The following is a 23146-nucleotide window of genomic DNA, read 5'->3' on the forward strand; positions in this document are numbered from 1 at the left end:
AGACTGAAAGGCCATTTTAAAGCAGAATTCAGAAGATTTGGTCACTGACTGCTTGTGAGTGGGGAGAGGAAAGGACTCTAAACCTTCTTCATCAGGTGATGGAGTGAGAAAGAATAAATACAGGGAGAAGAACAGGCTGGGGAGATGGTGAGTAAGACAAAGGGGTGGACTTTGGATATTTTTAATTGGAGGTATCAGTGCAATCTTCAGAGAGTCACATCTTTGACGGATATTAAAGTAAGGACCCGAAGCTTCATATAGGCCTAAGATGTATTTGAAAATAGCTTTGAAGTAGGGGATGGTTAAAGCAATGGGAGTAGGCGAGATTTTCCCGAGAGCACGCAAAACAAGATGAGGTAAGAGGGCCCGTCCCCAGGAGGAATCAACATCTGGGGAGTGGTGGGCGACGCAGCATGCCACCAGCCTGAGAAGGAGCCACCAGAAAGAGGGGAGGAGAACCAGGAGCATCATTATCATGCTCATGAAACAGAGGAGCAGTACGGAGGAAAAGCTTCACACTATCCAATGATAAAGCAGAAGAGCCGAGAATGACGAGAACCGATATGTGAGAATCAGATTTGCAACCCCAGTGGCACAACTGCATAAAATATACGGAAGAGCCTGGACATTTGCCAAAATTGGAAACCACCCAGATGTCCCTCAACTGGGGAATGGAGAAACAAACTGTGGTATATCCATCCAATTCAACACTAAAGAGTGAGGATAAATGAACCAGTGACAGACACCCTCAGCTTCAATAAGTCTCAATGCATTATACAGTAAGTGAAAGAAGCCAGACTTCAGGATTCCCTTTCTGTGACATTCTGGAAAGGGCAAAACTAAAGGGACAGAAAACACATCAGTAGCTTCCAGCGGCTTGGAGGTAATGAGAGGGGTTGACAACAAAGGGGTACCAGGGAGAATATTTTCTGAAGTTACGGAACTTTTATAGCTTGACTATGGGGGTGGTTCTACAACTGTCTGCATTTGGTACACTTGCAGTTGTACATTAAAAATGATGAATTTTACTGTACATAAACTATACCTTAATAAAAACAATGAGGGAAGAGAATACCAGCCTCGGAATTAAGAGAACTGGGGTCTAGTTTCAGTTATGCCACTGACTCACTGCGTAACCATGGACTGTCCTCTGATCCTCTTTGGGTCTTAGTGTCCAGATCTGTAAATGAGATTGCAAGTGTGCTCACCGATTCTATTGCTGTGTTCTACAAAGACTTCCTTCTCCAAGCAAGGTGGTGGACCAGATGGCCTATTCCAATTCAGATGGCCTACTTCAGCTGCTGAAGTATCATTGCGGGGGTGACACGACTAAAATATTCAGTCTGTACACATGGTTCTGAAAACTTCTTGGATTAGAAAGTAGTGTTTCTAATTTGTGTTGTTTCAAAAGATGGAGCTTTGGGAGAGTCCATCTGGTCATGCAATTCTCAAGTAAAATTTAACACCTATCTTTGGACAATGTGGAAAAAGTCCTTTGGGAAACACGAATGTTTAATGAGCTATAACTGGCCTTGGTAAACAATCACGCTCTTCTTTTTTCATTTTGTAGGCACTAAATAGAAAGGCTTTGAAGATGGTGACATTTACTATCTTCATGTGCCTCATCCTCCAGTTGGAACACTGCTTTCTACTGCATGCATTTACCCAACCCTCATAGATGCTGTTACATTTTTACATTATCCATGGATTTGTAGCCAAGACAGACATTGAAAAGGACACCCCAGGAGTGGCTCCATACTACAGAGTCCCTTGGGTTGAGGGAAGCATTTGCAGTTCAAAAAGGAAGATATTAAGAATAAAACAATAATCTTGATGATGATGTCAAAAGTCTACATTTTTGACCTTGTGAACTACAGGTCTACGAACTATGGCCAAGAAATTGCATTTGTAAATAAAGTTTTATTGCTACACTGCTACACCCAATTCAGTGAAGATTGTCTGTGGTTGCTCTCCCATGATGTAGTGGTTACAACAGACACCACGTGGCCTGCAGAGATTAAAATACTTACTATCTAGCCCTTCAGGGAATAAGTTGGCCAACCCACTTTCACAGAATATGCCATGAACTGTCCTACATAGTTTCCACATAAAATCTCGTGAAATCATCACATCACTGCCCTGAAGAGGGAATTACTATCCCTACTGACAGATCAGAGGTCCTGTGCTTTTTACTAGGTGCCTGATGTTGGGTCTGTTACTTAAATTCTTCGTCCTCAGTTTCTCCATATGTAAATTGAGGCTAACAACAGTAATGATTATTGTGAAGCAAATGTCAGGAGTTGATATGGTAATTAGTGTATTGCTTTGCATATAGTAAACATTTAATACTCATTAGCTATACAAAAAAATAGTCAGTTTTCAGTATCCCTGAGCTGTTTTTCTTCCTAGAAATATCATACATTATTAAAAAGCTAAGGGCGCCCTTCATATGCTTGATTACGGATAAATTTGATGGAGCCCAAAATAAGTTGTACTGCTTCTGTGTGTTACGTAAGGCTCCTTTTCCCCCCATCTCTCATGAACCAAGCAGAAGGAAAGTATAATAATGGTGTTCCCAGCTGTGCACTGCATTTCCTGAAAGACAGCTGGACGTGCCCTGACATGGCTGAGTTTCTTGCAGGAACATGCAAGCAAGCAAGAGCGCAGATCGACATCCTCGCCATTCCACAGACATCACACAGAAGACCAGAGGGCTGCAGAGAGGAAGAAACTACCACAAAGGCACCAGAGGGGACAATAGTAAAGCAGGGCCAAACACTGGATGGATCTAATTTGGGGGTCTGATCACAAACTGATGTCACTGATCTGATGTGTGTATAATTTCTACATCCAAAAGAATGTTATTTCCTTGAGAGAAAAATCTGCAGAGTCCCTTCATTTGTTTCATTTTGGAGTTGATTTCCAAGTTTGTGGCAGGTTTTGTTGAATGTCTCCAGTGGGGAAAAGACCTCATCCTTTGATGAGGATGAGGTTCATCTTTGGAAATGGCAGCTCAATATTTAGCTTTAGATCTTGTAAATAAAGTGGGTAATCAAGCATGGTGAAACACAGTGGGTCCAAGATAAAGCTTGGAAAAAAACAAGCCAATTAAAAAATGAGTAAAGGATCTGAATAAATATTTACCCAGAGGAAATGCACAAATGGCCAAGAAGCACTTGACATAGTGTTCAACACCATTAGCCATCGAGGAAATGCAAATCAAAATCACAGTGACATACCACTTTACACGTATCAGAATTGTTATAATCAAAAAGATAGACAATAATAAGTGTTGACAAGGATGTGGAGAAATTAAGACCCTCATACACCGCTTGTGGGAATGTAAAATGGTACGGCTGCTTTGGAAAACAGTCTGGCAGCTTACACATGGAGTTACCCTATATGACTCAGCAATGCCATGCCCAGATATACACTCAAGAGAAATTGAAATAGGTCTGCACAAAAACTTGTAAAAGAATGTCCAAATCAGCATTATTAATGATAATCAAGATTCAGAAACAATCCAAATGGCCACCCACTAATGAATGGATAAATAAAATGTGGTACATTCATACAATGAAATATTACTTGGCAATAAAAATGAATGAAATACTGATACATGCTTACAACATGAGTGAATCTTAGAAACATTATTCTAAGTGAAAGTAGCCAACCACAAAAGACCACATATTGAGTGATTCCACTCACAGGAATTGTCTAGAGCAGGCAAAAAGACAGAAAGTAGGTAAGTGGTTTCCAAGGGCTGGTGGCTGGGGTGGAGGGGGGCATTGGGAGGAAATGGGGAATGACTGTCAATGGATACCAGATTTCTCTTTGGGGTGATGAAAATGTTTTAAAATGAATTGTGGTGATGGTTGCCTAACTCTGAAACTATACTAAGTATCATTGAATTTACACTTTAATTGGGTAAAGTGTATGTCATATGAATTTATAAAAATAAGGTTTTGTTATAAATTAATGAGGTTGATTTAATTTTGTGGCTTCTGTTACTGATAACCAACTATGTTCTGTACTTACTGTCACACTGCACTGAGTGATTTATAAATTTTAGCTTATTTAATTTTGATAATGTCCCTATGAAGTAAGTAGATTTACTGATCTCACTTTTCAGAGATTATGAAATTGGAACACAGAGAGATTAAGTAACTTCCCTGAAACAGCACAGCAGTAAGTGCTAGGGCCAAGAATTAAAATTCAGGCCAGCCTGATGCTAAAATTCACTCTTTATCCTTGTTTTTTCTAAAAAGTTTTTATTCTTTTAAATGGTTAATACATATTTCAAGACACAAAGTGACATAAAAAGCATATATCTTCTCTCCATCCGCCTTCTTCCCTGTCCCATAGGTACAGCTTGTGTTAGTTCCTGGTGCATCATTCACTATTTCCTTATATAAACAAAGCACATACGGATATACCTTAATATTTCTCTTTCATTTGCAAATGCAGCATACTCTGTACCTTGTTCTGCACCTTGCTTTTTTCACTTTACCCGGCATCTCAGGAGATAATTACTATTCCTCACTCTTGCATTTATAACTTCAGAGTATACGCCAGTGCCTGGATGTACTATCATTTATTTAGCTGATCTCTTAAAGATCGATACTGAGGTTCTTCCTAAACGTTTGCTATCTAAACAATTAAAGCTTCTATTTTGAAATTGCCTCCAAAAGCAAGAAGGAAACACATAAGAAATTTAATCATTTGTGAAATAAATCCTTTTCCTCAAAAATTGGCTACTACTTTGAAGGCAACAACCCCCACTGAAATGTGTTAGTTGGAAAATATTTCTTAAAAACAAACAAAAATTAATTGCATTATACCAGAGGCACAGTCTCATGTGGGCTGGGAAAGATATTGTATCTCTAAGAGACCAGAGATGTGAGTTATGCTCTTTAAGAGGAAAGCTCAGGGATTTCCAAATCTAAGTAATGTTCTAAGACACTTGTTTGTGCTTATTTGGCATATTATTTCCACTAATTAATATTTTCAGACATGAGAAATCAAATATTCAATATTGAATCACATATCACCCCCCATGCGCATTTCCATATAATACATATGTTAAGCCATTCAGTTCACTTGGGTGGAATGGAGTTACAATTCTTATTACAGCCAACCTAGATTCAAAATATTTTAAGGTGACTTGAGCTGTCTTTAGAACTTCTACTGCCAGTCATAAAACCGACTTGTCAATTTTTGTTTCACTTTTTGAAAAAAAAGAAACCATCACTCCAATAGGGCTATGGATTTTCAAAGCCTACCTGACATGAAATGAGTTTGAACATTAACATGGAAAGGACAAGCAATAAAAAAAGGTAATATGAGTGCAGACAAAATATCTAAGAGCTAGAGAACGTGACCTCTTCTAAAGGGAATGGAATGAAAGAATTCAAAAGGCACAGCTTTTCAAAGCTAAAGAAAATGACAACAACTGAATTGAAAAGGCTGAACTTAGCATTACCTTCCCAGAACACAAACATATATTTAGCTTAATAGACTTGAGTACTATCTCAGGAAAAATCTTATATATTATGCATCTAGGGCAATGAAAGCTGTAGAAAATGATTTTGCAAAGCAAACACACTGCCGGCTGACAGTAGCGGAAGGTAAAAAAAAGTCAAAGGCACACGTGATGAGTTCAGGTCTCATTCTATATATCACCACAGGAGGAAGACAAAAGAGCAGAGGAAACTCCAGACGCTGAACAGAACGGGGCAGAACGATGCTTGATTGAAGCTTAAAAAATGTGCATGTATTTTCTGATTAAGACTGTAATATGACTTTATACTGGATTTAGAAAATTTAGAAAAATACAAAGAAAACAATTAAAATCACCCACAATCTTACCACCCAAGGAGAATCATTATCAAAATACTGGCAAAATTCATTTGCATCCCTTTTTCTATGTGCATATAAAACTATATTCTTTTTACAAAATTGGGCTCATAAATAAAATTTCATACGTGGCCTTCTCCCTACTTCCTATTACTTACTGAGTACTTGCCAATACTGTCATATATTCCTTGAAGATACAATTTCAATGACTGCATTATATAGTGTGTCTTCTGAATTTAAACAGAATTATCTGATTCTTTCCATATTGCTGAACCTGTAGGTTGTTTCTAATTTTTTAGTTTTATAAATAGCACTGCAGTGGACATTTTTGGTGATAAATCTTTGAAACTATTTTTACTTCTTAAAAGACACATAAAACTTTATCAGTAGATCAGATTCACATTTAAGTCACTCGGTGTACCTGTGCCTGTAAACGTCCCATTGGAAGTCTCTGGGGAGCAATGCAAATAATGCATGTCAAATAAACAAAACTATTTTCATATCGCTCGAAGTCTATATTTATCCATGTAGAGCAGTCATCTTTCAGGCAGTACATTACTTCCTCTAGGCAAATAGACTATTACTGGGTTAATCTAAACGCAGTAACATGAAACTTGACTGACCCAGATTTCTCCAATATCAGTATGCATGCAATTACAATATTTTGCAGATTGAAAAATACCCAAGGCTTTCAAAAATTGATATTTTATCATCCTTTCATTTAAAACAGTATGCAATGGGCATTAAAATTAAGCAAATGAAGGGTTATACCCAATGGAGTTTGATAGCAACCAAATCTTACCTGGACTTATAACTTACGTACAGTATTACTTAAGGTTTTCCTCAAATTCCACTTTTATTCTGTCACTCCCAACTACAGTGATTTCAAGTGCTCTCAACATATTGAAATTATTAATGATTCTTGTTTAGAACTATATGGTTGGAATATTCCAGTTTAAAATTCCCTATAGTCTATTTTAAAAAATGATTCTATTTTGTTTTCAAGAAGCTAAATAGGGCTCTCAGTTGAGAGAGAGAGAGAGAGAGAGAGAGAGAGTGTGTGCATATAGACACAGAGAGAGACACAGACAGACACATACCTCTAGAATGTTTTTCTCCCTTTAGTTAGTGAAAAGCAAAGTAAAGCAAAACACAACAAAAATCCCACTCATATCATGGTCATATGAACTATGGAATCATTCGAATTCCAAAGCCCTCTCTGAATTGGTAGTCAGACTAAAACAGCTTGGGCTGCACTGTATGGTTGTGCAGGCTGTACACTGTACAATCTAGAGGGTACAACCATGTAATGATCTCTGTAACTGGTACCCTCTGGGACAGTGCGATGCACAAGCTACAAGCTGTATGTAATGACCTTGAAATTAGCTCAGATAATTCTGTCTGCTCGTCCATGACTTCTCTATGCATCCTTCCCCCTAGTGAGTGATGCAAAAGAGAAGTTTTAGGAGGGAAGTGGCCTTTGTATCTCTATACCTTCTTTTTAAGGAAGAAAATTGTGCAAATAAACAAACCAGTAACAATTCTTCCCTGGCTCCCCTCTGTCATGATGGTAAGGGTATCTCTCTTCCCGTCTCCCCTTCCATCCACCCACTAGGTAGCAGCAGGATACCTTGTGTGAGTAACTGTAGGTTTCTGACTTCTTCCCGCACCTTCAGCTGGAGCACCTGTTGTAGGATGTGCTGCCGGAGGTTCTCCTGGGCAATTCCCATTCGCTCAAGCTTTTTGTCAGTAAGTCTCAGCAGGGCTCGCCCTGTAGGGTTTCAAGAAATAAAAGGAAAAGCAAATGAACAATGGCTGGAAAAGGATTTCCATCTTCCTCTTGGCTGATCCTGCCAAAACAGAAGTTTCCATCTAAACACAGACACTTTAGAATAGAGGGTCCTCCATTATGCCTGCTGACAGGAATGGATAAGCAGGATGAAAAAAGTCCACAAATTTAAAAAAAAGAAAAAAAAGATAAAAAAGATAAAAAAGAAAAAAAAAGAACCTCCATTTTATCTAATAATATTGGCAATTCCCAATTGACTCACACATTGAGTTAAATAAAACAGCAAAATTTTAACCTGGGTATTTGGGTCACAGATTGCAGGTTTCCATAGAAACGATGCTCTTTGCTGGATGATGGGTTCTGAGGCTCGCCCGTAGAAGTCCATGTCACTGACAAACCAGCTGAAAACCTAGATGCTCTAACTGTGGTTACAGAGAAACTCCGGCAATGTTTAACCCAGGTTACAATAATGTTTCTGTGAAACGTGCATTTAAAGTTTCAGTTTTAATCAGTAGGCATCTACCTTCCCTGCTGGATCCCTGGTGCCTGGTTGGAGTTCCATCTCCAGCTGGTGGGATGTGTTAATATCAATCACTGGCCTAAGGTAAGGGTTCCAGCAGGGCTGAGTGTGAGAGGAGCAGGGTGAGCGAGGGCATCTAAAGACTGCAAAACAAGTAGCCTCAAGGGTGAGTGCCCCCAGAACAGGACACCCTGGGCTCTGGGCAGCCTCGCATAGTTTCCTTTCAATCCTTTATTTCCTTGTAGGGGGCATGATCTCATGCTCTGCTAAGTCCCGTGTGCTTCCCTGGCTACTATGGTTTCCATCCAGTTCCCCAGTTCATCCCACTCTGTGCTTGGCCTGAAAGAAGCATACTTCCGCTGTGAGAGTTTAGCACAGAAATGAAGAGAATGCTTGTTCTCAGATGCCCAGAGCACCACCTTGTACTCTCCTCCGCAACATCTTGAGGCATCACACTTGCAGGGCTTTTCTCATTTTCACTGATGAAGAATAGACAGCATCCACTCCGTGTGATCAACGATCTTTGGGTATACAATTATACATGCCTCAGAAACTAAATTCTCTACCTCCTCAAAAGAGAAACCCAACAGCCAGAAGGTGGGGTTAATGGGCATTTTCCTCTGAGGAAGAGGGACACCTATGTGACCTGTAAGTAGAGACAGGTGAATGGGGAGAACCAGTTAGGAGCAACTCATACTGTTCACACCTGTGTTTTACCTCCTTTGAACCTTTGCTAAATGCATCGGTCAGGATAAATTAGGTTACATGCTGCAGTAACAAGCATCCCCAAAATATCAGCCACTACAAAGAGTTTATTTCCTGCTTAATCTATCTGGCTTTTATATTCCTGCCTTTTCCCACCAGTGTCTTGACCACCTTGCTCTGTAGTCAGCTGCCTACACGTGGAGGGATCAAGGAGAGAAAGGTCAACTCAATCTTAAAAAAGAAGTACTAACTAAATTTCCTGATATTCCAAACTGGTTCTAAATGGCATTGCAGTGACCCAGGCTACTGGGCCCTTCACATACTCATAGATTTTTGAAGTTGGAAGAAGCTAAAAGTCCTTCATGTTGATCATACTCCAGTCTTTTACTTCTTTCCTTTACTTTGTATTTCCTGAGCACCATTCTATGCCTGGCCCTATTCTGGGTACTGGAGCTACTGAGATCTTCTGTATCTTCTGCCTCTGTGGAGCTTACCATTAGTGTGAGAGGCAGATCACATAACAAATAAATGGATATATTGGGGTAGACAGGGACTCCTACTGGAAGGATGGTGCTAGTGTAGTTTGGGTGGTGAGAAGAGGCCTCTCTGAAGAGGTGACACCAGAACACCTAGAAGGGTCAAAGCAGTTAGAGTGGCAGGAAGGCCAGCGTCACTAGGACAGAGTAGGCAAGATAAGTGAATGCAGCAAAGGAGGTCTGAAGGAAGGCAGGGGCCAGACCACAGGGCCTCCTAGGCGTTGGTGAGGACTTCGGATTTCATTCCAAATATGGAAGGCTTAAGCAAGGGATGAACTGGGCATCATCTCATGTCACTATGTGGGTAACGAACTGGGGGTGGGGAGTACGTGCAGGAGCAATGGGAGAAGTCAGCATGTGGCCATGGCAATCAGAACAGAAGTGGGGGCGCCTTGTACCAGGGTGCAGGGGAAGATAGCAAAAAGAAAGATGTAGTTGAATTTCAGTTAGGGCACCTAGAAGTGAGGAATGAGAGAAAGGCAGACATCAGAGACAACTCAGGTTTTCAACCTGAGCCACCATTTCAGGCACTGCCTCCAAGAGAAGATGCACTGGAGGGACGAAATCATGGAAGCATTAGTGCTATTTTCTCCCCCCTTTTGAGAGCACTTGGGATGCAGAGAGATAATGAGAACTAAGGAAATAAACAAAGGAGGACAGTTAAAATAGCCTTCTTCCTCTTCCCCAGAAGGCTTTCACTCATTCAATACTCTCCTCAAATCCCAAAGCTCTGAGCTGACCGGGGCAAGGTGAGCACAGGGACATCCTGGTGGAAATTAGAGAAACAAGGGGCCCTCTCATGACCCGAGGTCTGGGCCGCTCACTCCAACAGTTGCCTTGGGTGCTAAAACTGCTTCCCAGGACCCCTTGTAGAAGTTCAAGCCAGGGAATATTCCGAGGGGATGTTCACACAACAGAAATAAGGAACTCATGCTCTGCTAACGATTTTGGAAAATTAGCATTTTGCCTCAACTGACGCTTGAGCACGTCTGTACAAGCTTTACTGTGTGTGACCTAATACAATGCTGGCTCCATGGAAATAAGTGTCTTCTCTGTCTTCTGTGCCCTGTGGTTGCCCAGGTGCTGCTCAAGAAATATTTATTGAATGAGTGTTACTTAAGAGCCACTAAACAAATGTTGTCTTCTTACATACTGATAATCTCAAGGTTGTTAAATTATTGTCTTCTCTGGTGCAAGAGACTTGGCTGGACACTGACTCTCAGGTAAGAGAGCACCAACAGTGAGAAGCTGAATGTTGCAGAGGGAGGAGGTAGCATGCTGGTGGTGGTGACCACCAAAACACCTGCAAAGAGGAGAGGAACAGACAACTTGAGACTAAATGACCACCTCTCCCTCCAGCAGGCTTAAAGATAGACAAGCATCTTGTTCTGCTTTTGAACAAACACCGAGTGAGACTACGAGCTTTGCTGGGCAGACGCGCAGCAAGAACGGGTAACTGACAGTAGAGTGGTGGATTCGTTTCCTGCAGTTGCCTTTAGCACACTACAATTATAGGGGTTCTGAACAACAGAAAGGTATTCCTCATGGTTCCGGAAGCCAGAGTTCAACATTAGTGTCACTGGGCTGAAATCAAGCTATGGGCAGGGCCACACCCACTCTGGAGGCTGTAGGGGAGAATTTGTTCTTTGATACGTCAGGCTTTTGTTGGCTGCCAGCAATCCTTGGCTTGTGGCCACATAACTCTCATCTCTGCCTCTGTTTCCACGTCACCTTCTCCTCTCCTGTGCGTGTAATCTCATCCTGCCTCTCTCTTATAAGGACATGAGATCTGATTTAGGGCCCATTTAAATAATCCTGGAAAATCTCCTCCTGTGAAGATCCTTAATTAAGGACATCTGCAAAGATCCTTTTTCCTTATAAGGTAACATTTATAGGTTCCAGGGATGAGGACCTGGTATCTCTGAATGGCCATTATTCAGTCTGCTGTAAATTGGAAGGAAAACTTTTGAGATTTCTGAGTATGGCATGGGGCTCATGTTCCACGTGGAGAGGTGACGCTCAGAGAAAGTATTTGACTAAAATCACACAGGAAATGGTGGGAAGACATGGGTCTAGATTGTGTCTCTGACCTTCAGGCCCAGTCTGGTCTTTGGTCTCTAGTTCAGGTGGCCCCATCTTCTGCTCGGAGACTGGTAACAGGAGCCCTGTCACAGCTTTCCAAGATAAGTGACCACACACCATAGGGCCCAACGGGAAACTTCAGACAGAGCTGGAGGAGGGCAAAGGATATGGCCTCGGCTCCCACCCTACTGGAAAGTCTCGGTGTCACTGTAAGTGGTTGGGGGAATGCCACTTTTCCCAAAGAATCTGAATTACAGGGCCTCTTTTCTTCTAGAAATAGAGGTCACTGAACAGTTCCCCAAACAAATGGCCACCAGTGCACTGGGTTAGCTTCAAACCTGCTCCCAGGTAAAGGCCTGTGTCACACACCAGGGTGATGTCCCTGGCTTTATCCCAGTCCTGGCTGGGCCAGAGCAACAGCGTGAACAGAGTGACAGGTGCTGGGCATACAACCAGGGTGCCACAGCCCGAACGCCTGTTTCTTCAATGTCATCATTACTCCAAAATTAGAATTTCTGGAACAGAGATACAAGCAGAGGAGCATAATCACAAAAGCATGGGCTCTTCAGCTAAAGGGTATAAAGGCCCAGGGAAGTCCATCTGAGTCTTACTTTCCTCACCTCTACAACGGGGAGGAAAATGACACTATTTCACAGGGTGACTGTAAGGGTCAAATGACATAATACAAATACACGCCCTTTGCCAACTGGAACCACTACGATGATGCAGTTCGGGTACCATAGTCGTCTGGCTGGCTGAGGATGCTTCCCTCTCCTCCCTCCTCTCCCCCTCCCCTTCCTCATCATCACCACAATAATAATCGCAAACATGTATTGAGCCGTTACTAAGTGTTAAACACTGTTCTAAGAGCTTTACATGGATTACCTCATTTTCAACAATTCTCTGAAGATACTATTATTATCTGTAATCGATTGAGAGCTACTAAACATAGCTAAAGGTCATGTACTCACTAAGCAGCAGATCCAGGAGACAAATACACCTAGAGGCCATGCTCTCCACCACCTCCCTAAATTGCTGCCCAGGAATTCTTCACACAGACCCCACGTGCTCTCCAACCGGGCTTTGGCCAGGTAGGGAGCATGAGGGTCAGGAAAAGTCACGGTCTCCGAGGACCTAAAGGCACGCAATGCAGACATGAGCATGACTTCATGACGGACCGGCTATAATGCCCTTCACCTTTCGGTCTTCCCACAGTGGGGAGTGACGGGACTGAGGGCTCTCTGAGAGGAGCCGTGAAACAAATTTATCCCTCCTTCATCACAGAGCGTCCACATCTGTACTAGGGACCGAACACCTCTCATGGCAAAGAACCAGGAGGAGAAAAGATAATTTGCCAGCCAGTGGGACAAGCGCAGATTCTTCCAGAGCCCGGAGGAGGGGCACCTCACTTAGCTCAGGTCCGTGAACAAGGGACAGAAGGCAGGAAGGCGAATAGGAGGGGGAAGGGCGTTAGAGGCACAGGGAACAGCTTAGGCAGAGGACTGCTACGATTACATGGTACGCTCCAAGAAGCGTGGTATCGCCGGGGGCGGAGCAGGGCAGGAGGGGTCTCAGGTGCTGTTACTGGAGGCCTATCTCACAGGGAAGCCAGTTTTTGTCTTTTTTTCCTTCCTCTGCCCAACCTGAAGCAGCACAAATGAGACAGAGATGATGTTCATGGTCATGAAACACTCGCATTTGTAAGAGACCTCATTTTCGCCTGCGCTCCATCCCCGCCCTTCTCTGGTAGAAGGATCTCTCTTTTGTCTTTATTTTTTCGTTGCTGGTGGGGTGGGGGCTGCTGCTTGTCACCTGGTGGGCTTTGACTCAGTAAAAACGCCCCTGTGCACTTTCACTTCTCGAGTCCTATATAATTTTCTTGATTATGTTTCCTTTTTATTTGCTGATTCCCTCCCATCTCCGATAATGTAGTGATTATTTCCAACCTTCTAACTAGAGTCTGACTCAGTGGAGGCACTGAATAAATATTTCTTAAATTAACGCTGGGTGTGTGACCCAGGCAGGGCAAATCATATTTACTTGACTTGCTATGGCTTGTAAGAGGGAAGTTCTCTTTCTTTCTTAGATCATGTCCCAAGGGACACAAGCAGCTTGGACTTGCCATCAGTGGCTGTCTTTGCCACTTTATGAAGAGAATTTGCTAGAGAATTAAGCCACCAGGGAGAGCAGAGCTGAGAAAGGGAAGGGCAGGGGGCAGTGAGAGGAAGAGGCAGGGAGGGAGGGAGGGAAGGAGGCAGGGAGGTAGATAAGATAACGTTATTTGATTTCCTGAATGCAGCCCTGCCTGAGCCAGATACCCCTGGGCTTCTCATTTACGTAAGTCAATATTGAGGGCGAGGGGGCGGGGAGCGAGGTGAGCTCATTGGTACCACGTGCACCCAAGAGAATCTTGACTTTCAGACCCAAGCTGATCTGGGGTTCTCAGCGGAGCTGCTGTACTGTCCTGCTTATCGCCATTTCAAGAAAGCCCATCACGGTGTCGGTGAGGAAGCGTAACGAGAACCTATAGTAACTTATTTTCAAAAAGTTAACCAGTGGCAAATTTTGCTGTTTTAATTACCATTCTTTACAAATTATTTGGAACACATCGTAAACCCAGCTGCACACTTCTGTGTTTGATGCACCCGGGGCAACCTCCGTATCCAATTACACCGGAGGTTACAAACTCAAGCGCTGTCGGGATAACTGTGTGAAGAGGACCACTCTAAGGGACAAATGGGATTAGGTGGATGACAGTGGACAGAATAGTTTGGCTTTTTTTTCCCTAAAATGTACAATTCCAACCCATTTTTGCTGAATATAGGCTGGCTGTTGCTCCATCTCCTATTTTTAAGTTAAGAACAACTGAAAATCCAGAAGTTTTATGAAATCTCCTAATTTAAAACATGCTCATTTCCCCCCAGATTATGAGAGCCAAACAAAGCATGGATGCAGGTCATATTTGTCTCACAAGGTGCTACATTCAACACATGACTTTTAACCTTTCCTCCCCTACGACCCTCCCCCTTGCCATGGGAAGGGATTTAGGCAGCCTTGCCTTCAGGATTTCAACTGACTTTAGGGATGGACTCCATTCTGTGCTGCCTGTTCTGGATTAACAGCTAATGGGACCGAGGGTGGGTGATGACTAGTCGGAACTGGCCCTTTGGTTTTTACAACCTAACGTGCAGTGCAAACCCACTGTCTTAAGTGACCCCAGCCCAGTCCCCCAACTCGGTGCCTGATTTCCTAAAGGTGACTGCGAATCACCGATACCAGGGCTCACAGCACTCTGAGGTCGGCCAACCCATTGCCTCACTTTCTGGCAAGAATGTGCACAAAACCTTCCAAGACCAATAAGTCTCCTCACATTTCTACCCACAGCCCAGCCTGGTCGCTCGCTTTGCTACATTCAGAATGATTAGCAGTAAATTAAAAGCCCCCTCTCCGTGCTGAGAAAGGGAAGGGTTAATGGACATTCGCAATGCGGTCACTGTAAGTAATTTACCACACCGATGGGAACTGTATATTAATTTTTTTCACCAGTCTTACATAAAAAGACTGTATTAGACAATCTAGTTTTTTGGTTGGATATATTCAGGCGCTAATGATGTTAATAGGAAAAAATTGGAATAATGCTAATTCCCACCTGAAATATAAAGTCAGTAAGACATTATATTACAGTGCTTTCAAACAGAGGGAAATGTAGCCATGCACCATTTTCCAGCCCTCCAAGAAGGAGTACACAGCTTCCAAGCAGTACATTAAAGGTAAATTCCTTGTACGTTGCTGGCAGCACACAGAGTTACCAAATCCCTCCAAAAATTAATTTAAGAAAACTTTAAAATGTTCTGTTTGGGGATTCTGTGTTGTTCCCTGGGAAGACTCAGTAATTACTTCCCTGTACCTCAGAGCAGATTTTTCAAGCAAAGAAGTGTAGTATCAACATAATGGAGACTATGGTTGAAGATTTATGACACCATAAACAACCTTCAAGGTCTCTTCTGTTTTTGATAGGTAGACTAGTCCTCTTGGTCTGTGTGCGTTTATTGGCCAGCATCTCTATGCATTGTTTTGGGATTCCCTCTTAATCGAGTGTCACTAGGCGAGCAACTCGCCGTGCATTAGGCGAGATATTTTAAAATTAATTACCAAGAAGCACATGAGATGTTTGTTGGAAGCCTCCTCCTCCCCCTTGATATTCCACTCATGGCAACAGCCAAACACATACACTGCACATATGCTGAGGAGGCGGGCGCTGGGCTTGCTGGCCTCTGTGCATGAGCTAATCCGAACCAGTGACCCACTGCCACAGTAATGTTTAGAAAAGTTTCAAAGCTGCTTTGACTTTCTCTTCCTGAAACCTAGCGACCTGGTTTCTTTTTGAACTTTTAAGTGTTGAATTTTATTAATACCAGGGGTTTCTGTGGTAGAAAAATTAACAAGTGGGTACTGTCCCAGGTCCAGAAACATTCAGTGGAAGAGATGGAAACTGTGTTCCTGCCTTCGGGGAGCTGAAAAATTACCCACAGATGTTAAGATCCATGGGCATTAAACAGCCTAGAAGCAATTATGTGATAAAACCTGCAGCAATGACCAGGAGGACCATGAGATCTACTAGGAAAGCTTTGGGGAAAAAGGGAGAGGTCTCGGGTTTGGAGTTGAACATCAGGGCTGGATGAAGCAGCTGTTTGCTCCACGGTTATTGGTGTGATGATTCACCCCTCCAGGCTTCAGTACCTTCACTTGTAAATTGGGGATGAAATGATACCCTCTTTCCCATGTTGTGCCGATTAAGTACTCAGTGATGGAGGCAGAACAGAAAGGGTCACGGCCATTTTTAGAAAACAGAGCTAGGGAAAGGTAAGGGGCCCACCCAAGATCCTACAGGGGGCGGGGTAGTTCACTCCTAAATGACAACTGGGGCACCTGAAAGGACGGCGCCCCGATGTGGACAGTGGGAATCCTGTCTCAGGAGGTAGGGGTAAAAAGGAAAATAAAATTTGATTTAGTATAGCCCAAATTTCATCAACATGATATGCAAGTAGAGTGGACCTTATCTGCTTGACTTTGTCCATTTGGGTATTACTGACATTTGGGCTGGGTATCTCCTTGTCGTGGGGGGCTGTCCTGCGCACTGTAGGATGCTTTGCAGCGACCCTGGCCTCTCCCCACTAGATTTCAGTTGCAGCTACTCCCAGTTGTTCCAGTTAAAAATGTCTTTGGATTTTTGCCAAATGTCCACTGGAGGGCAAAGTCGCCCCTGGCTGAGAACCAGTGATGCAGATGTTTGCTTTCGACTAACTGATTCTCAAAACGCTGATCCAAGAGACAAATTCATCCTCAGCACTGCTGGTTCATGGGACTCAGGTGGGTGAGGGGGCAAACCAACATGACACATACTTTTGGGAAAAGCACCTACTATGTGCCAGGCCCTTTCCCATCCATTGTCCCATTTAATCCACAAATCACCTTGGGAAGCATTTTTTCTCCCCATTTTAAGCATGAGGAAAGTGCTGTTCATGGAGATGAAACACCAAGGCACACAAGTAGAAGAACGGGGATCTTAATTCTGCAAGTACAACTTTCCATGCATTGGGTCTTGAAATGCCTCAAAGCCCATAACCACAACACTTCAACTGAGGTTTTACTTAAGGGTCCTCATGGATAAAAGAGAATGAAAGTGAAATAAGGTTCCCCTATTTAATCAGTGACAAAAAATGTGAGGAAACCAAGACCATAAAAATTGATGGTATTTGGCATTGCTTCCATGCTGAAGAGACAGTAGAAACCCACACCTACAATGTGTTCCCTTCTGTCCTCTAAGAGGGGGTTAAAAATAAGCTCATCAAGCTTAAGGTCCAAAATCTGATGTCAATAGGTTACATCACTAAAATTTCTGTTGGAATAAGATCAGCAATCTGAATAGATTCTCCTTAGCGCACTCTTTACCCGTGCCTCCCTAGAGTTCTGCCTTCGCCCGTCTTCCCTCCCTGCTTATCTGATGGGATTCCAGGGTTGGCTCTGGTCTTACTTTCTCCCAACTCCCCTTGGAATCTCCTGGTAAATTATAAGGGGGTAAGTGTTACAGTGAAGACATCTATCCCTCAGTTAGATTAAAGTTAGATACACTCTTACAGCAAGAGTGTATCTTTTCATTTGTATGCTGCCAATGCTCATAACACTGCTTAATAAGCCAAATGAACTTTGTCAAGGGAAACGCAAGCTAGAGAATGTGGCAGACACTAAGGGTAGCAGCCCCGCGTTGCATTTTCATGTACGTGTGAACTGACTGGCTTTATCACATCTGGAGTGCCAATACCTTGACTTTGCAAAAAGACTTGCAGGCTTGCAACAGCCACCTGGTTGTCCAAGCTAGCGACGGTGCTAAGGACTGCGGAACTTGAGACGTGGATGGATGACAGCTTCAGTCTTTCCCTTCCCTCACCCCAGGGATTATAATGCCGGAGCAGGAGGAAGGTGGGAAGAACAGAATGAGAGAGGGAGGGCGCTCATGCTGTGATGAGTTAGATCCCCCCTGAAGATTGGCGGCCCAGGGGAAGAGGGGACTGGATGGCCCTGATGGCATGGACGAACAGCTTTATGATGGTTGAGGGCACACCCTTGGAGTCAGATGCTTGGGTGCGAAACATATCTCCACCAATTAGACGTCATGGTGCCTTAAACAAGTTACTCAACCTGATTTTAAGTCTTCATTTACCCACCTTACTAATAGGTGTGATAACATTATCTCTGTCATAGGAATATTTATGAAGATTAAATGAGATAATATACAGAAAGCACAGTGTCTGGCACATGATAAGTTTTCAGTAGAAGTCAGCAGTGGATGATATGATGCCAGTCCTAAGACTGAGGATTTACTACAGGTGAGTCTCTGATGAGCAATGTGGTCCCTTTGTTCCCACAGGTGAAACTTACCACACCCGCTTTATACAGCACAGCCAAGTTATAATTACCTCCACCAACTCCTGTGTCCTACACGCCTTCACTCGCTGTTACTCTCAACCACGCCTTGAGGGCTCAGGTCACTTAGATGCCCTTACTTCTGTTTTATAGAATTCCATTATGGCAGGATGGGTATCTCATATCTTTAAACTGATCTCACATTGAGATCTTTCTAAAGAACTTTAAGTTGCAATGAGACATTTCAAGAATTACTTGGAAAGAAAACAGAGTAACATTCACTTGGGTTTTCTCCAACAAGTATACCCTAGGGCCAGTGTTTTGGGACCAAAATGCCATGTACAAGGGTTCTCTAACCACAAAACATTTCAAATCACTGTTGTAGGAAACACTTTGTTCTCTACAGATTCAATTAAAGACACACTAAAATCAATAATAGATTCTTTCTATAATCAATTATAAATGGTAATAAAAATGGACCCAGGAAATCTGGGAAAAAAAGAGTAAGTTGAAGGAAAAAGTGAGATTTTTGATATGATGCTCTCTTCTGACTTAGATTTGGCTATAAAATACTTCAGTTCAGTATTAGTTAATTCATACTTCTGGTAATAATGTAATAACAGCTTCATTTAATTATATATATATCTTTGGAAAGCAACTTGAACTTGGAATAGAAAGCTTGGGCTAGAAGCTTGGTGCTTCCACTTACTAGCACTATGAGCTGAAGCAGCTTACATAAGGCCACTGGGTCACAGTTTTCTCATCTGCAAAATGGGAATCCTGATTTTTGTCACTTTGAGCTTCTTATGTGAAAGTTAAATTAGGCAGTACATTTGAAAGTGCCTAGCATGGTACCCAACTCAATACATTTCTTTCCGATTAAAATAGAGATTACATAACAGTGTGCCCTGTTTCTATCATTACACTTACTCTACTACAGTATAATCATGAATTTGTTCACATGCCTGTCCTCCCTTCCAAATTCTGGCCTCTTTATAAAGGGAACGTGGGTTTCATTTAACTGGGTAACTCAGTGCTCAGCACTGGGTCACTGTTCATTACAGTTTTGCTGAAGGAGTGGCCCTGCGAGAAAAGGAGAAGAGACGGTATCGTCCTCATTCTGAAGGTAAGAAAACAGGCCCAGAAAAGTGGAGGGACCTGCCTGAAGTCACTGCCTAGGACACAGCAGGGGCTAGCTAGGACCAGGACACCTGACTCTAATTCACGCTGCATCTGGCCACTTTGGTTCAGCCTTCATCTAATCAGCAGTGATCTTCTAATGCGGCCATTAGGCTCGGTGCTGGTTATCAGCCGTGTGGTCTGTGCACTCACAGGGCTGCAGTGTAGTGAGGGAAGTACTCACAAAAAGGAAACACCCAAATAAATGATTCCAACCCCCAAATAAACCAGTTCAAGAAAGGAGAAGAACAAAAGCCTCTTCATGAGAAAAACAGGGGAAGCCCGTTAGATGGAGGTGCAGGGAGAGAAAATTTGAAAGACCCTTCCGGCTAAGATCTGAATGGTGAGAGAGTCTGGTGAAGGGTAAAATGAAGGAGGTTTGAGGCAGAAGAAAAAAAATGTGTGCAAATGTTCTGTGTGGAATATTACTTTCAGTGAAGGCAAGGGGGCCAGGGAGGGGGTGCTTGTGCGGAGGGTGGAGGCCACTGGCTTGAGATGAGGATGGAAGGGCAGACAAGGGCAAGGTCATTCTTGGTCTTGGATGCAAGATCAAGGATCCCATTACTCCAAGTGTGATTGTGAAGTCAAAACAGTTTCAAGCAGGGCAGTGACATGATGCAATTTATATTTAAACACTCTCTCTCTGGCTGTAAGAAGAAGAAATGTCTCAGCTGAGGGTTTAGGTGACATCTGAAAGTAGAGAAATTAGTGGGGAGACCAGAGCTTCTGCTGAGCCCATGGATGATGGTGGCTTCTACTACAAGGTGGTGATAGAAGGATGTGAAGAGAGAAGATATTTTGCATGTATAATTAAAAGGATTTAGTGGTAAATTAGGTACCTGAAGCAAGAGAGAAACAGATGACAAAGATGATCTGTGTGTTTCTGGCTTGAGCAATGAAAGAAAAGAAATGGCCATTGCTGACATGGAGAATACTGAGTGAGCAGGGTCTGAAGGACAACATCAACACTTCCGGTTAGAACACGGAATAAACCTGAACTGTATGCCTATGAGATACTCAATAGAATTGGAAAGTAGGCAAGGAGGTATATAAGCTGGAGCTCCAAACAGAAGTCAGGTTTGGAGTCCAGCTTGGGAGCCACCATCACGGAGCTGACATATAAACCCATGGTCAAAGAGAAAGAGGTGAACAGAGGAGAGAACCTAGGGCTGATGCTCTGAGGACCTGTAGCATTGAATGGATACATCAGTGAGACAGGCCAAAGGGGACACATTGCTAGTTGATGGCTGGAGACATGGAAAGAAATCTGGGAGAATGAGGTGCCAGAAGGAGTGTGGTTCAAGAAAGAGACTATTTGTGAGGAACACTGAGAAGCCCAGAAAGGTGTAGTTACTAGAGCACACCTTGCAGTGGAAGGTCCTTGAGGCACAGACTGTGTGAAGGGTAGAGTCTAACACATCAGGTCATCCCATCACTGAGCTCTTCTCCTAGGTTAAATTATCTTTTGATTGACCTAATACATAAAGGGGTCACATGGAAATGGATCCCTAAAACTTTGACATCATTAGTACCAACAGTAAAGACATCGTCAACAATTTTACTGGACAACTACGATGAGCTAGGCATGAATGAAAATTTCTCTTTAATTTATTCTTTGGGACAGTCCTCTCAGTAGGTTTAATTGGTAACCCTATTTTAAAAGGGAGGAAAATGGGGCTTGAGAGTTTTAGGGACTATGATCACATAGATGGTAAGGGACAATAGAATTGTCAATTACTATTTTTCCAACCCCGTAGTCTATCTTCTCTGCCCGTTTTTCTGCCTGGCTTCTCTCTGCATTTGAACAGAAGCTTTGGAAAAGAATCTTTCTTTAAAAAAGGTATTTTAATTTCTAGCCCTCATTAGAGCACCTGCTATGTAGTGAGCCATCAGTAAATGGTTGACAGAGGGTGGGAGAGAAGGAAAAGAATAGAGGGAGAAAGACTAGAGAAAAATAGAGACCAGATAACTTAGGCCAAACCAATTTCCAACAATAATTGATTCTACTGAACCACTGTAGACTGCGCCATGCCACTTAGATCCCCCTTGAGGACTAGAGAACTCCCCAGTTGCTGTGAGTGAGACAGCTTTCAGCTGTCAGCCCTTCTGGGCAATGCCGTGGGGTGAAAAGAGCCCCTTTGCCCAAAGTCCTGCCCCTCTTCCTGAGAGCAGCCGATATCCAATGACTGGTGTATGGGTGGGAGGGAGAAGGCATAAAAACCCAGCTCCAGGTAGCCCAGCCCCAGTTTGGATCAACTCCCCAGGTCAACCCCAGCTCCAGAGTCTCGTCATGACTGAATCACAGCCTATCTGGCTTCTCTCACTTTCCCAGCAGGTATGGACCAGGAGGACACCACCCAACAAACTCCCAACACCCAGATCTCTTTCTCGGAGCCTGCTTCCTGGGGAACCCAAACTTCGACAGGGATTCACTGGGCAAAGGGGTGCCCAATCGATTCTCTGCCGTGAACAGGGGCATGTTGCCTGTGGTGATTTTAAAACAGCCCAGGTGACTTCATTGTACCATCAGGCACACCTCTAGGTTGCCTGCCTCTATGGCTAGTAAGTGTGTGTGTGCGGGGAATGAAAATGTTTAATAGTGGCCTCCACGATACATCACTAGCAAGATAAATCTGCTGCTAAAAATTGCACGTGTACATCATCTATTGATTTTATCAGGGTGTCTCATTCTCCATAAAGCACTGTGAGCACTGTGTAATAATAGCACACTATGTATCTGAGCCCTATGTAAATCATAAATACATATGTATATACATACATATATTTTCATCCACACACAAATATCTATGTATAATCTATCTCACTGTTATATGCTTGACATGAATGCTCTCATCAGATTCTCACGTATAAGCACAATTACTTCTCTCATTCTTCAGATGAGAAAATTAAGCCCAGAGGGATTAAAGATACTGACAAAGACTTCCCAGTGAGAAGAGCTGATGTTTTGGGTCAAATCAGGCACTACCAGACTTCAAGCCCTTTACATTAATTTGAGCAAATTTCTCATAAAAAGCTGTGAATTTAATAAGAGAATAATAAGAACAAAAAGAGACTTACGGAGCCCTCATTCTGCAAATTTCGATTTTGTTTACTGGGTTTCCTTACATCTGGAGATACCTGGATACACAAGTACATCAAATTCCCAAACAACAAAGCCACAGGGAAATGTAGCATTGTCCTTTGCCCCTTGCAGAAGCCACATCTTCTCAACCATTCAAGTCAGCTTGCTTTTGCAGTCGAAATTGTTTCCTTTGTATGCAAAGTAATGGAGCATAGCAGAATACATGCCTTCAGCTACAAATACCTATAAATCAACACACACACTCCACCATGTTGTGACCGTGAGAACACACACCCTCACAAGCCAGGAGACAGCCTGTGTCAAAGGAAGAGCTGATTCCAATGAATACTGATCAGCCACTAAAAACAGAACTGAGATTGGAAAAAAAACATAACTGATAAATGCATTGCTATCATAACACCAACAGCTTGGATTCAACAAAAACTATATTGGTTAAATTAAGTCTTCTACAT

The 23146-nt window shown here is 42.9% G+C and overlaps 1 protein-coding gene across 4 annotated transcripts in view; it reads right to left on the minus strand.

The window, feature by feature from the left end:
* SAMD12 (sterile alpha motif domain containing 12) overlaps nucleotides 1-23146 on the minus strand; it is a 341402-nt gene that overhangs the window by 139394 nt on the left and 178862 nt on the right. For 3 of the 4 annotated variants that reach the window (XR_012064180.1, XM_006211434.4, XM_072949647.1), the window contains exon 4: nucleotides 7487-7627. Coding sequence is in view for 3 of the 4 variants with exons in the window: in XM_006211434.4 (XP_006211496.1) it covers nucleotides 7487-7627 (141 nt within the window). In the remaining variant the exon portion in view is untranslated. Of the gene's footprint in view, nucleotides 1-4377; nucleotides 4407-7486; nucleotides 7628-23146 lie in introns of those variants that run through there. The other variant, XM_072949648.1, reaches the window with a different exon arrangement.

The sequence above is a fragment of the Vicugna pacos genome, chromosome 25 (assembly GCF_048564905.1).
Source record: "Vicugna pacos chromosome 25, VicPac4, whole genome shotgun sequence".
NCBI classification, from domain to species: Eukaryota; Metazoa; Chordata; class Mammalia; order Artiodactyla; family Camelidae; genus Vicugna; species Vicugna pacos.